This window comes from Lithobates pipiens, unplaced genomic scaffold, assembly GCF_037356315.1.
Source record: "Lithobates pipiens isolate NorthernLeopardFrog02 unplaced genomic scaffold, aLitPip1_a1.2 Scaffold_18, whole genome shotgun sequence".
In the NCBI taxonomy this organism is placed as follows: Eukaryota; Metazoa; Chordata; class Amphibia; order Anura; family Ranidae; genus Lithobates; species Lithobates pipiens.
Genome location: NW_027507758.1, coordinates 611,338,188 through 611,351,254, shown reverse-complemented (window position 1 = coordinate 611,351,254; position 13,067 = coordinate 611,338,188). Strand labels below are relative to the sequence as shown.

The 13,067-nt window shown below is 44.7% G+C and overlaps 1 protein-coding gene across 1 annotated transcript; it reads right to left on the bottom strand.

The window, feature by feature from the left end:
- Positions 1-207: 207 nt before the first annotated feature.
- LOC143990346 (WAP four-disulfide core domain protein 12-like) lies at positions 208-12,571 on the bottom strand. Its single transcript, XM_077490383.1, has 3 exons — positions 12,500-12,571; positions 7,057-7,209; positions 208-312 (listed from the first exon to the last, which is right to left on the bottom strand). The coding sequence occupies exons 1-3, from the start codon at positions 12,567-12,569 to the stop codon at positions 290-292; spliced, it is 246 nt and encodes an 81-aa protein (XP_077346509.1). The 5' UTR covers positions 12,570-12,571; the 3' UTR covers positions 208-289.
- Positions 12,572-13,067: the final 496 nt, after the last annotated feature.

Below are 13,067 nucleotides of genomic sequence, written 5' to 3'. Positions count from 1 at the left end.
ATTAAATGTATATCCTCTGTTGCTATTGAGGAACATCTTCAATTCAAGCTTTGGTGTTCGTAGTTCAGCTTTAAATTCTGATACATTGTTGGAATTTTTTTCCCCCTCTGTATTGTGTGAAGAGAACTCAACATTACAAGTCAGAATTCCTTATTAATAAATAAAACAGAAATCGTCACTTTGGGATTGAAGATTTTTTTATTTAATGACATTTTCTGTGTGGGGTGACGTCCTGATCATCATAACGAGTTGACGTCGATCTCATCTTCTCACTAATGTTTTCAACAGCTTATTTTCTTGAGTCTTTGACTTCTGTCAATAGAAAGATAAAAATGTATGACTGTGGAGGGGGTGGTGATGGACATTAGAGTGTTATCTCCTCTGGTACAGATACTGATGTCAATGGCTCGGTGTTCTCTGTACAGAACTGTGGTATATTTAAGATCTATATAAATATATAGTTATAAAAAATGTTGACTGTGGTGGGACATTAGAGTCTGGTGCGGAGACTAATGCCCCATACACACGGTCGGAAATTCCGATGGAAAAAGTCTGATCGGATTATGTTGTCAGAAAATCCAATCGTGTGTGGGCTCTATCGGACTTGAGAGCTGCATCTAAAATTTTCCAACAACAAAATCCGATTGGACTTTTTCCGATCGTGTGTAGAGAATTCTGAGGGACAAAGTGCCACGCATGCTCAGAATAAATTACAAGACGAAAGCTATTGACTACTGGCCTCTTCATAGTCCCGTCTTACGTGTTCTACATCACCTCGTTCTGAACGATCAGATTTTTTGACAACTTTGTCCGACCGTGTGTATGCAACACAAGTTTCGGCCAAAATCCGTCGGAAAAAATCCAACGGATTTTGTGGTAGGATTGTCCGACCGTGTGTACAGGGCATAAGAGCTTAGCTCATGATACAGTACATAGTTATACCAAAGTCAGACATAGCAGAAGTTCTTCTTGGTTCAAGTTTCTACAATTTGCAAAGAACCACAAACCTATTGACTAGACTAGCTAAAGAAGGAGGAGGTTAGAAAGGCTGCTTAAGGGGCTACAAAGGTCAGTCACATTGCCTTTAGGAAGGTTCCACTGGACAATCCCCAGCCTCCTCCTTCCCTGTACTTTCACAAGTTATTATGCCCACTAGATGGTGCTGATGATCATAGGAAATAAATACTTATTTCCTATGATGATCAGCTCCATCTAGTGGTCGTGAGGCTGTATTTTCCAAATTCAGAATATTCTTATAATTAACGAACATTTGACCTAAAGCGAGAGAATAATCTAGTAACATTTGATTTTGCCGGCATTCACCCATAATTGATGTATACACCCCTTATTGTTGTCATTGCACCATTTTAATTAGTGTGGTTTAAACTATATATACTGTACATATAGTATCTCACAAAAGTGAGTACACCCCTTTAGCTTCTTGAAATTAAGAACTCAGTTCAAATGTCACCATCTGTAGGTTATTAACTCAAAATACTTCACATACACACTATTTTACAGGGAATTTCATAACCTTAGTTACAGTATCTCAGAAAAGTGAGTACACCCCTCACATTTTTGTAAATATTTTATTATATCTTTTCATGTGAAAACACTGAAGAAAAGACACTTTGCTACAATGTAAAGTAGTGAGTGTACAGCTTGTATAACAGTGTAAATTTGCTGTCCCCTCAAAATAATTAACACACAGCCATTAATGTCTAAACGTGAGTACACCCTTAAGTGAAAATGTCCAAATTGGGCCCAAAGTGTCAATAGTTTGTGTGGCCACCATTATTTTCCAACACTGCCTTAACCCTCTTGGGCTTCACAGGTTGCCACTGGAGTCCTCTTCCACTCCTCCATGATGACATCACGGAGCTGGTGGATGTTAGAGACCTTGTGCTCCTCCATCTTCCGTTCGAGGATGCTCCACAGATGCTCAATAGGGTTAAGGTCTGGAGACATGCTTGGCCAGTCTATCACCTTTACCCTCAGCTTCTTTAGCAAGGCAGTGGTCATCATGGAGGTGTGTTTGGGGTCGTTATTATGTTGGAATACTGCCCTGCAGCCCAGTCTCCGAAGCGAGGGGATCATGCTCTGCTTCAGTATGTCACAGTACATGTTGCCATTCATGGTTCCCTCAAAGAATTGTAGCTCCCCAGTGCTGACAGCGCTCATGGAGCCCCAGACCATGACACTCCCCACCACCATGCTTGACTCTAGGCAAGACACACTTATCTTTGTACTGCTACCCTGGTTGTTGCAATACACGCTTGAAACCATCTTAACCAAATAAGTTTATCTTGGTCTCATCAGACCACAGGACATGGTTCCAGTAATCCATGTCCTTAGTCTGCTCATCTTCAGCAAACTGTTTGCGGGCTTTCTTGTGCATCATATTTAGAAGAGGCTTCCTTTTGGGATGACAGTCATGCAGACCAATTTGATGCAGTGTGCGGCGTATGGTCTGAGCACTAACAGGCTGACCCCCCACCCAGTGCTGGGACAAGGACATTTGGTGCCCAGGGCAAAGATGGCAAACTCCCCCCCCCCCAAGTTTTTAAGAAAGAATCAATGTCATTTCAAAACAAGAATATACTTATTATTATTATATTAACCACTTCCCACCCAGCCAATGCATATATACGGCCGGGTGGGAGCCGTCTACTCCTGATAGGACGTTCAGGGACGTCATTCAGGAGTAGCGGGATCGCGCGCGCGCGCGCCCGCGCAGCGGCGCGATCCCGATGTGCTCGTGTCACCCGGACACGGCACATCTCAGATCGGCAGGAGGGCTCTGTGATTGGCCCTCCTGATCCCATGACGGCCGTGTCCAATCACGGCCGTCATGTGATGTAAACAAACAGCCGGTTGCTAGGCAATCGGCTCTCCTCTCCTCACACGGAAGTCACCGCTGAGGAGAGGAGAGCAGAACGCTGCAGCCGGCTGATGATCAGTGAGTATGGGCTGCTTTTTACAGCTTTTTACTCACTGATCATCAGTGTAGTGTACACACACAACACACCACACAGTACAAACACAGTCCCCACATATGTCCCCAAAACACACATGTCCCCAAAACATACATGTCCCCAAATAATAAAAACACATGTCCCTAATAATAAAAACATGTCCCCCACATATGTCCCACTAAAATCACATGTCCCAATGATTATCTGCACACATATGTACGTGATCACCTGCACACATATGTACATGATCATTTGCGTACATATGTCCCTGATCACACAAACCAATTATTATACACTTAACGGAATTTTTTTTACCAAAAACATGTAGCAGAATACATTTTGGCTTAAATTTATGACAAAATTTGATTTGATTGGATTTCTTTTCAAATAGAAAAAAGAAAATATTGTTTTTTTTCCAAATTTCCGCTATTTTTGCGCTTATATCGCAAAAAAAAAAAACGGAGTCGTGAATAAATACCACCAAAATAAATCTCTATTTGTGCGAACAAAATGATAACAATTTCATTTGGGTACAGTGTAGCATGACCGCGCAATTGTCACTGAAAGCGCGAGAGCGCTGAAAGCTGAAAATTGGGCTGGGAAGGAAGGGGGTGAAAGTGCCCTGTATTGTAGTGGTTAAGGGACACTCTGATGGGCAAATTGTATGTTAAGGGGCACCCTGATGGGCACCTTTTATATTAAGGGGCACTGTAATGGACACAACAAAACATGCACCTTAACATAAAATCTGCCCATCAGAGTGCCCCTTAATACAAAATGTGCCCATCAGTGTTGCTTTTAAAATAAAATATGCCCATCAGAGTGCCCCTTAACATAAAATGTGCCCATCAGCGTGTCCCTTAACATAAAATAAGGGTAACGCTGATGGGCACCTTCTATGTTAAGGGGCACTCTGATGGGTACATTTTATTTTAAGGGACACGCTGATGGGTATATTTTTAATGTGCGCGCTGATGGGCACATTTTATGTTAAGGGGCACTCTGATGGGCACAACAAAATGTGTCCATCAGTGTTCCCCTTAAGAAAATATGCCCATCAGGGTGCACATTAAAAATATACCCATCAGCGTGCCCCTTAAAATAAAATTTGGCCATCAGAGTGCCCCTTAACATAAAAAAAGGTGCCCATCAGCATGACCTTTAACAAAATATGCCCAGACGTGTGCTCAATAAAAATATGCCCATTAGTAATCACTAGTTGAAATATCAAAGGGGCGGAAGCTGCAAGATATGGAGAGCCGGGATCCAGGAACTGCGAGTAACAGGGCGGTGGGGCGCGCACGTGACATCATGCCCCTAGTCGCAAGGAGAGCCAGGACCCAGGAACCACGAGCAGTAGGGGGTGGGGCACGCGTGTAATGTTCTGAGTGGAACCTGTCCTGTTAAACCACTGTATAATCTTAGCCATCTTGCTGCAGCTCAGTTTCAGGGTCTTGGTAATCTTCTTATAGCCTAGGCCATCTTTATGTAGAGCAACAGTTCTTTTTTTTCAGATCCTCAGAGAGTTCTTTCTGATTCTCAGATGCGTTCCATTGTGAACAGGCATTCTCTCCCCCTCCTCACTACACCTCCTCCTCTCCCTGCTCAACTGATCCACAGTTACAATAGAGAGGAAGCGATGAACAGCTGCTTTTTCGCTTCGCACAGAGAACGGAGCTGGAATTCGCATCCGGACAGGTGTGAATCCAGCCATAGTGTTGTCACATGAAAAGATATAATAAAATACTTACAAAAATGTGAGGGGTGTACTAATCTTTGTGAGATATTGTATATATCTTGCTGGCTAGAGTGCCAAAAGGACTAAAAATGTATACCCAAGCCCTAAGATCTTTGTGACAAAATGCTGGCACCCTGCATAACTTCTTGAGATCCGCGCTATAGCCGAATGACGGCTACAGCGCGGACCTGCTTTGCCGGGACGACGTCAATAGAGCACTGAGGGGCGAGACCCGTTTTAGAGCACTGAGGGGCGCACGAGGCGCGCTCTGTGATCAGCGAGTCTATGAGACTTGACTGATCACAGATCGGAGCAAGGGGTCGATCCCGACCCCTTACCACGTGATCAGCTGTCAGCCAATGACAGCTGATCAGGTGATCACAAAAGAGCCGGTAATCGGCTATTTTTCCTCCTCGCGCTGACTGCTGATAAAAAAAAAACCTACAAAACAGAGGCATACTGTGCTAGTATGTGTCACATACTAGCACATTATAAAATTCTCATCTTAGAACAAAGCCCTTCCAGCTGTGCCCAGTCACCACTGAGAGGGCTGACATCTTCTCCATTCCTGCTTACAAGATTGCAGGCTCCGGCGCTGTGAGTGACTGGAGCCACAATGACGTCACTCCCACCCATGCGCATGGGAGCCCTCAGTTTTGGCACACAGCTCTGACGTTCCGGCAAGGTATGCCAGACCTTCAGTTCGCTTGCGCCACTGACGTCAGCAGTTGCATGTAAGGTGAATATCTCCTAAATGATGTAGAGACTAGTGTGCAGTCCACTGTAGCTGCCAGAGTGGCTTATTCTGCCTCCTTGTCCACAGCTACTCCTGCCATAGCCCCAGCATTAAGCATGGAGGAATCAGCTGAGTTATTTGAACACAGCATCAGCCACTTGCTCCTTTATGATGCACAGCGTCAGCCACTTGCGCCTTGATGATGCACAGCCATTACTTGATTCAGATGTTGGTTCTGAGCTTGAGCAAGGTAGGTATATGAGCCTATAGAGAGGGGAGAGTGATAATGAGGATGGAGGAGATGATGATGATAAGGTCACTGACATGACTTGGGTGCCAGATAGAGCAGAGGAGGAAAGTGAGGGTGAGATACAACCCCAAAGAGGAAGCAATCATGGAAGAGTAAAGAACAACCACCCTAATCCACCAGATTGTAGAGCTGTTATTTCCTGGCCCACTGCCCATGGCTCAACTGTGTGGGCCTTTTTTAGCACATGTGCAGCCGATCATATTGTTGCAGTTTGCAAACTTTGCTGAAAAGCACATCAAGCATGGCAAAAACACCAGCCATTTGGGTATCGAATGCTTGACAAGGCATTTAACCTCCTACCACCTGTTGGCAAGAGCACCTGAAAGCCACACAAAAGAGACACAATTCTGCCCCCCCCTCACTCCTCACCTTTCCGGTCTACCCCCGCTATACCTTATGACCTCTTAACAGCCTTCACTGACAGGGATGGTAGTATAGCCCAGGGTGTCACAGGTCCTTGCAGCACATCTGCCAGTAGCACAGAAAGTTCGAAAGTTTGAAAGTTCTGCCGCAAACCGAACAGGGGCCCATCTCTATCTGGAAAAAGTATTCAAGAAGACCCAAGGCTGTCCAAATCTCATTAACCAGCTTTATTTTCACATACATCTGCTTACTGAGTTTCAAGATGGCAGAGACAATCATGGCTTCCTTGACTGTTAAATGTAATAATGTCCTTTTGCATTATATAACAGTAGAAATTCTTAAATTCTTATAGCTTCCTTAAATGCCAGGGCCCATAGTCAGTAGGCAAGAGTTTACTCTGCAGTCCCCTCCAAAAGCCCCTGTCCTGGTTGGGTCTGTCACAATCTCATATTCCCAAAAATATCAGTTAATGCAGAAAAATGCTGGTGAACTACCGAGTAAAGTTAATTCTATGCACTGTTGCTCTTCCCCAGGAACTCCTATGCCCAGCACTGGTCCATCCCTGGAAGTGTACAGACTATACTGGCATTTCTCCTGTTACCTGTTTTTGATTTGGGCATACTAATAAAGAAAAATGCACGTTTCCCAAGTTCTTTCCATTGGGTCATCCCCATGGCTGGTTGGATGCCTAAGCTGAGTAGAAGCTCGTCCCAAAACTGCTGATTCATCCCAAAAAAGAAAGAAAGCTAGTGATACTCTATTTAAATCGAACACAGTTTATTATCCCAGACAGACAAAGCCCCACTTGGGACCTGGATGTAGTAGGGAAGGATCAGAACCCATAGACCATACTATTTTAAAATCCAGGTCCTGCACAGGGAGGTTGCTCAGGGGACTGGCCATCATCAAACTTTAGCAAGTAAGGTTGACTTACCCACAGGGTTCTGGCATTTGAAGGTACAGAGCTCTCTGCAGCACTTCTGCAGACCTTCACAGTCTTCATCTATCTTACAGGCAGTTGTGTTGAAGGGACCACATCGGACTACTTCATTCATCTTGTAATAAGGACACTGTCCACTTTTTTCAGCTGAAAGAATCAGAAACAGATTTTTGCCATGGATTTGTTCATAGGGTCACATGCAGGGGTGTTTCTAGCACCAGGCACCCAGGGCATGTCACCATAAAGGCAAGGGGGCATAGCATGTATTTTAGGGATGGGGTGCTGCAAGTTCCTTCTACTATTAGCCTGACAGCAGTAGTGACAGTGGCATCACCACTTCTGTCAGCCCAGAAATAGCAGCGGCAAGGAGAGAGCCGGGAGAAGGTGGGGGCTCTGCTCTCTCTCCCCCTCCTCTTCATAAACTTGCACATAATGAAGGGTGTGGGGTGCAATTTGGCATCTTTGCCATGGGCACTGGATTATCCTGTCCTGGCACTGCCTACAGGGATTCGTCAAGTCCTGACACTGCACTGCAGCAGGAGCTGGAACACTGAAGCAGTGTAAAAACAAGGCTTGATATGGATGGGAGCTGGGTTGGCAGCGGGCGTGTTTCTTTTTCTATTTCCTGTGTACACTCTAAAAAAGCAATACAAAGTAAACACAGGATTCAGCTACCTAAAGTGGAAAAAAGTTCACAAAACGTACCTCCACATCAATAGTCAGACGACCGCAAATTGTCTGGAATGGGATGATGTAACACCCGCACATGCCTAGGAATTTAGTCATCCAGGTACACAGGGACCATGCCGGCAATAAAAATGTAACTATATGAGGTGGTATCAAAATGTTTTGAGACAAGTTTTGTAACATGCCAACAAATGGCAGCACAAGGCTGCACGCACAGTCACGGGGAGCACCAATCTTAATAAGCCAATATGCCAAAAGACAACTTCCTGCGTACATCGGGTGCTGTGCAACTGGTGCTATTCTGACCACATGTGTTACCATGTCTGCTAATCCATCATGGACAGCAAATTAGAACACACGTGAAATTCTGCGTGAAACTGGGCAAATCTGTCACAGAGACGTTTGACATGGTTTGGCAAGTTTATGGTGATGTGGCAGTGAGTTGTTCGAGGTGTATTGAGTGGCACTCGTGCTTCAAGAGCGGAAGAACATCACTGGAAGATGATGAAAGGAAGACATTCACCGAGCTCAACCCCCAACAGCAACTTGTGCATGATGATCGTCAAAGAACAACCTACAACAGAGCTCTTTGAAGGTATTCCTGATCTCTCGATCTCTTCCAGTGATGTTCTTTCGCTCTTGAAGCATGCATACCACTCAAAACACCTTGAATAACTCATTGCAGCATCAACGTAAACTTACCGTATCATGCCAAATGCAGTGGCGGCTGGTGCTCCATTGGTCGGGTCAGGGGGGGTGGCTGACGGATGTGTCCACTGACCGCACCCCCCCAGTCGCCAGTTCACTCGCCCTGTGCTATCCCCGGACTGACATGTGGAGACAGCGGCGACCTCCCCCCTCAGTCTCTTCCGGGTCCCGGCTCTGTCGGTCAGGCTTCCCATGCATTTCCTCGGCATCATGGTGGCCGTACGTCTCCTCCCTCCTCCTCCTAGACCAATAGGATGGCTTCTCCTTTTTGCCAATCAGAAAACGGGTCTCACGACCTGCTTCCTGATTGGCTGGGAGAAGAATCAGTGTGACAATAGCAAATATTAATTTGTTGTTGTCACATAACTGGGTGGGCTCAGGGCAAAGTGCTCTGCCCCCAGAGCCCAGCCTTTTTTTAAGCCTATTAGAGCCTAAAAAAAAAAAAAAAAAACCCTCATTGGAATCCATGCGTCCGGCACCCTGCATGTAGATTAGGGGGCCGGATGCATGAATAGGGGGGCAGCGCCCCTAATGGACGAGCAGCCCCTGCGCCCCTAATGGACAAGCCAAGCTGCCACTGGTCAAATGTCTTTATGTCAGATTTGCCCATTTTATGCAGAATCTCACATTTGCTCTTTGTTTTAACTTGCTGTTCATGCTGAAATAGCAGACATGGTAACGCACGTGGTCAGAATAGCACCTGTTGCTCAGCTCTCGAAGTACGCAGGTCAATGTCTTTTGGCACACTGACTTAAGAAGGACGGTTCACCCTGTAACTGTGCGTGCAGCTTTATGCTGCAATCTGTTGGCATGTTACAAAACTATAAATATATTTCAGAGCTGTGCTATAAAAAAAGTGATAAAGTAACATCAGCATGCAGCTCCACCCTGCACATTTCGTCACACGTGATGACGCCCTTGACCCAGACAAGGCCCTACGTGTCTCATCACAGATGGCGTTGTCCGGGGCAGAAGTGAGGGTTTGAATTTATTGCTTCCGAAGAAACTGTACAGTAATTGTAAGAAGAATTCTCCTGCTTATTAACTTGGACGTTCATGTTATTTTGTGCACTATATATGTATAACATATATTTTTAAAGGGGTTGTAAACTCTCTTTTTTTTTTTTTTTTATAAAAATAAAATAACAAACATGGCTATACTTACCTGCTTTGTGCAATCATTTTGCACAGAGCAGCCACGATCCTCTTCCTATGGGTGCCCTGTCGGCATTCTAGGCTCCTCCCTTTCATTGAGTGCTTTACCTAGGGGCACCCGTGCGGGCTCGCTCCCGAGTCCCACTGGGGTGTCCCATGATGACACAGACAGCAGGACTTGCCCCCCCACCCCGCTCCTGTGTCACTGGATTTAATTGACAGCAGCAGGAGCCAAATGCTTCTGCCGCTATCAATCTGTCCAATAAGGAGCCGCTGCACTCGTGCACATTGCTGGATCGGATTGAGATCAGGTAAGAAAAAGGAGGAGTCTGGGGGGTGCTGCAGCACAGAAGGTTTTTTTACCTTAGGCTTTATAACCACTTTAATATTTGGGGATTTGTATATTTAGTTATTGTTATCACTTTTTGTTTAGTGTAGCTCTGGAATGTATTTATGATTGCGCGCAATGTGTCGCAATGTATCGCAAGGTTGAATTGCTGCTCTACACTATATTTTTAACTTTATACGCTGTGCTTTGCACAAGTTCAGTTTTTTGTACACATCTTACAATATTCCAAAGCTAGACTCAAAACTTTTTGATACCACCTCGTACGTGTGCATTTTAACCCCTTCCCATACGCGCTATAGCCAAAAGACGGCTACAGAGTGGGCTTAACTTGCAGGGAGGGCATACATGGACTGCCTCCTCTGATTGCGGGACTCATCACTGATCACAGATTGTGGTAAAGGGCCAATTACAGCAGCCCTTTACCATGTAATCAGATTATGTCCAATGACAGCTGATCAGGGAAGTAAACACAAGCCGGTTATCACTTTTCTTTCCTCCCGCTGACAGCGAGAGGAGGGAAAAAGAGAGCCAATAACCGGCTTGTGTTAAAGGGACATCGACACTGATATTCAGGCACTGATTATCAGTGCAGTCCCAACAGTGCCCACCAGTTCTGCCAATTAATGCTTATCAGTGCTGTCAATCAGTGCTGATCAGTGCCTCCTCATCAGTGTCACATATCAGTGCTGCCTATGTGTCCATCAGTGCCGCCTACCAGTGCCTATCATTGCCCATCAGTTGTGCCTATGAGTGCCACCTACAGTATCAGTGCCCTTTATTTGCATCTATGAGTGCCACCCATCAGTGCTGCCTATCAGTGCAGCCCCATAAGTGCCCACCAGTGCCAATTTATCAGTGCCCATCAGTGCCACCTATCAGTACCACCTTTATCAGTGCAGCCTATCAATGACCATCGGTGCAGCCTTATCAGCACACATCAGTGAAGAAGAACAATTACCTGTATGCAAAATTTTGACAAACTATGACTTTTTTTTTTTCAAAATGGTCTGCCTCTTTTTGTTTGTTTATCAAAAAATAAAAAACCCCAGTGGGGATTAAATACCACCAAAAGAAAGAAAGCAAACTCTATTTGTGTGAAAAATATTATAAAAATGTCATATGAGTACAGTGTTGACTGACTCACAATTGTCATTCAAAGTCTGGCAGCGCTAAAAGCTGAAAATTGGCCTGGTCAGGAAGAGAGTAAAAGTGGTTGCTTAACCTGCTCTTCTAACAGGTACTCCTGTCTCTGTGATTTATAAAAAAAAAAATGCCATTTATACCTGTTTTCAGAGCGCCACTTGAAGCTCACGTGACCCGCCGCCTTTCTGCCCTCCCCGGTTGACAGCTACAGCGGGCTGGGCTGAGATTTCCCTGCTCATGTCAGTCGGGACGAGAGGAGGAGAGAGCCGGCCGGTCATGTGAGCGCCGAGAGACACTTTGAAAACAGATGTAAATGGGCACTGTCACTAGCTGACAGGCAGGGAGGGGAGGGGGTAAAGAGGACAGAGGAGGATAGGAGGGTAGAACCAGGAGGATAGAACCAGGCAGGATCAGCCAGGTATTTTAGGCGTTACAGGGGGGGCAAATAACAAAACACCAACACTGTGCTATATAACATGCTTTACAAGAACACATTTTTTTTATATATATTCTATTTTTAGGGTAACAGATGCTTTAAAGAGAACTAAAACATTTATTTTGTTGCAGAGGGCATTGCATTGCATGTGTCTTCTGAAATAACATGCCTGCCTGCTAGCATTTTTTTTTATCAGTTTAGACTTTAGTTCACTTTAATAGATTGTGCTCCTACTGTATTGTTTAGCTGCATGTTTATTCAATTTTGAATTTGCATTCCACAGGCAAAAGGGACAGAGCCAGACAGAGTGGCCTTGTGATCGATGTGATGGCCAATGACAGCGATCACAGGTGTAAACACAGCTTGTGTTTACATTTAGGAGCCCACCCCTTCCTTCTCTGCCTCTGATACTGTGGGTAACACTTCTACTACTGACCACTAGTGCAAAAGGGGCACAAGCAGCAGCAAGGGGGTACACAGGGGGCATATTTGCCACAAAGAGGGCCAAGTGACCATCAATGACACTGCCAATGTAAAGGAGACACATACTCAGATAAAGCAGATGCTAAGTTGTCAGTTTTGTTGGCTGTAAAGGATAGGAGGGTTTAGTACGGTCATGTTGGACACAGAGGAACAGGACTGACGTTATAGCCATGTAGTCCCACTAAAAAGAATGTTACGTTATGTAAACATTTCAGCTGATACTAGCATTATTATCAGAACTAATACTCACAGTATAAAATGTGAGAATGGTTGTTGCGTCTTTTTTCTGCCTTAACAACATACTAACAAGAACAATGCACGGTAATAAGAATTCCTCAGATGCTATGCTTTAAGAAGGTGGGATTTCACATGCCCGTCTAACCATTCATTGTGCCTGGCTGCCACTCATTGAGGCTAGAGAGCTCCTCTATCAAAGGCAATGTGCCCATTCACCTCCTCATCACCAAACCACTTACCGAAAGACACTGCTTGAAGCAGGATGATCCCCAGGAGGATGGAGAGGGCGCCAAATGTGGATGGTCTCATGACTGTATACCAGAGTGAATATCTGTGTTGTAGCTCCATCTCTGGTATTTATATCAGAAACTCTGATGGGAGGAACATGGCAGAACAGCAGTGGGAACCGGTTTGGTTTCTTAGTCTGCAAAATGTTTCTATGAGGCATAGTGTCCATATTTAGATATTATTTATAGTTTATGATTAACAGCAGCCACACCAGCTCTTTTATATCACAAATTAATTATTGTATGGCTTTACATTTACTCTTCTTCCTTATGTCAAAAATAGAGAAATAAATTCAAAATCTCTGGTCTCCAATCAGAGATGCTATTATACAATTATAATATAAAGCCATTCATAGCTACGAATAAGCGCCATGATAGGGCGTGAAATGCATTAGCTATTTGCCCTGTTTTTTCCCTATTTATGAGGTGACTGTATTTGGATTTTACTATTTCATAATAAGAATGAATTTTTTTGATGTGCGGCCAACCGGGACTTCTTTCTCTCTTCAAGCTTGAGCAG

Coding starts and splice junctions, on each gene's coding strand:
- LOC143990346 (XM_077490383.1), bottom strand. CDS start 12,569: ATGAGACCATCCACATTTGGCGCCCTCTCCATCCTCCTGGGGATCATC. Junction 7,210..12,499: donor GCTTCAAGCAGTGTCTTTCG/GTAAGTGGTTTG, acceptor TGATTCTTTCAG/CTGAAAAAAGTGGACAGTGT. Junction 313..7,056: donor CAAATGCCAGAACCCTGTGG/GTAAGTCAACCT, acceptor TTCTATTGACAG/AAGTCAAAGACTCAAGAAAA.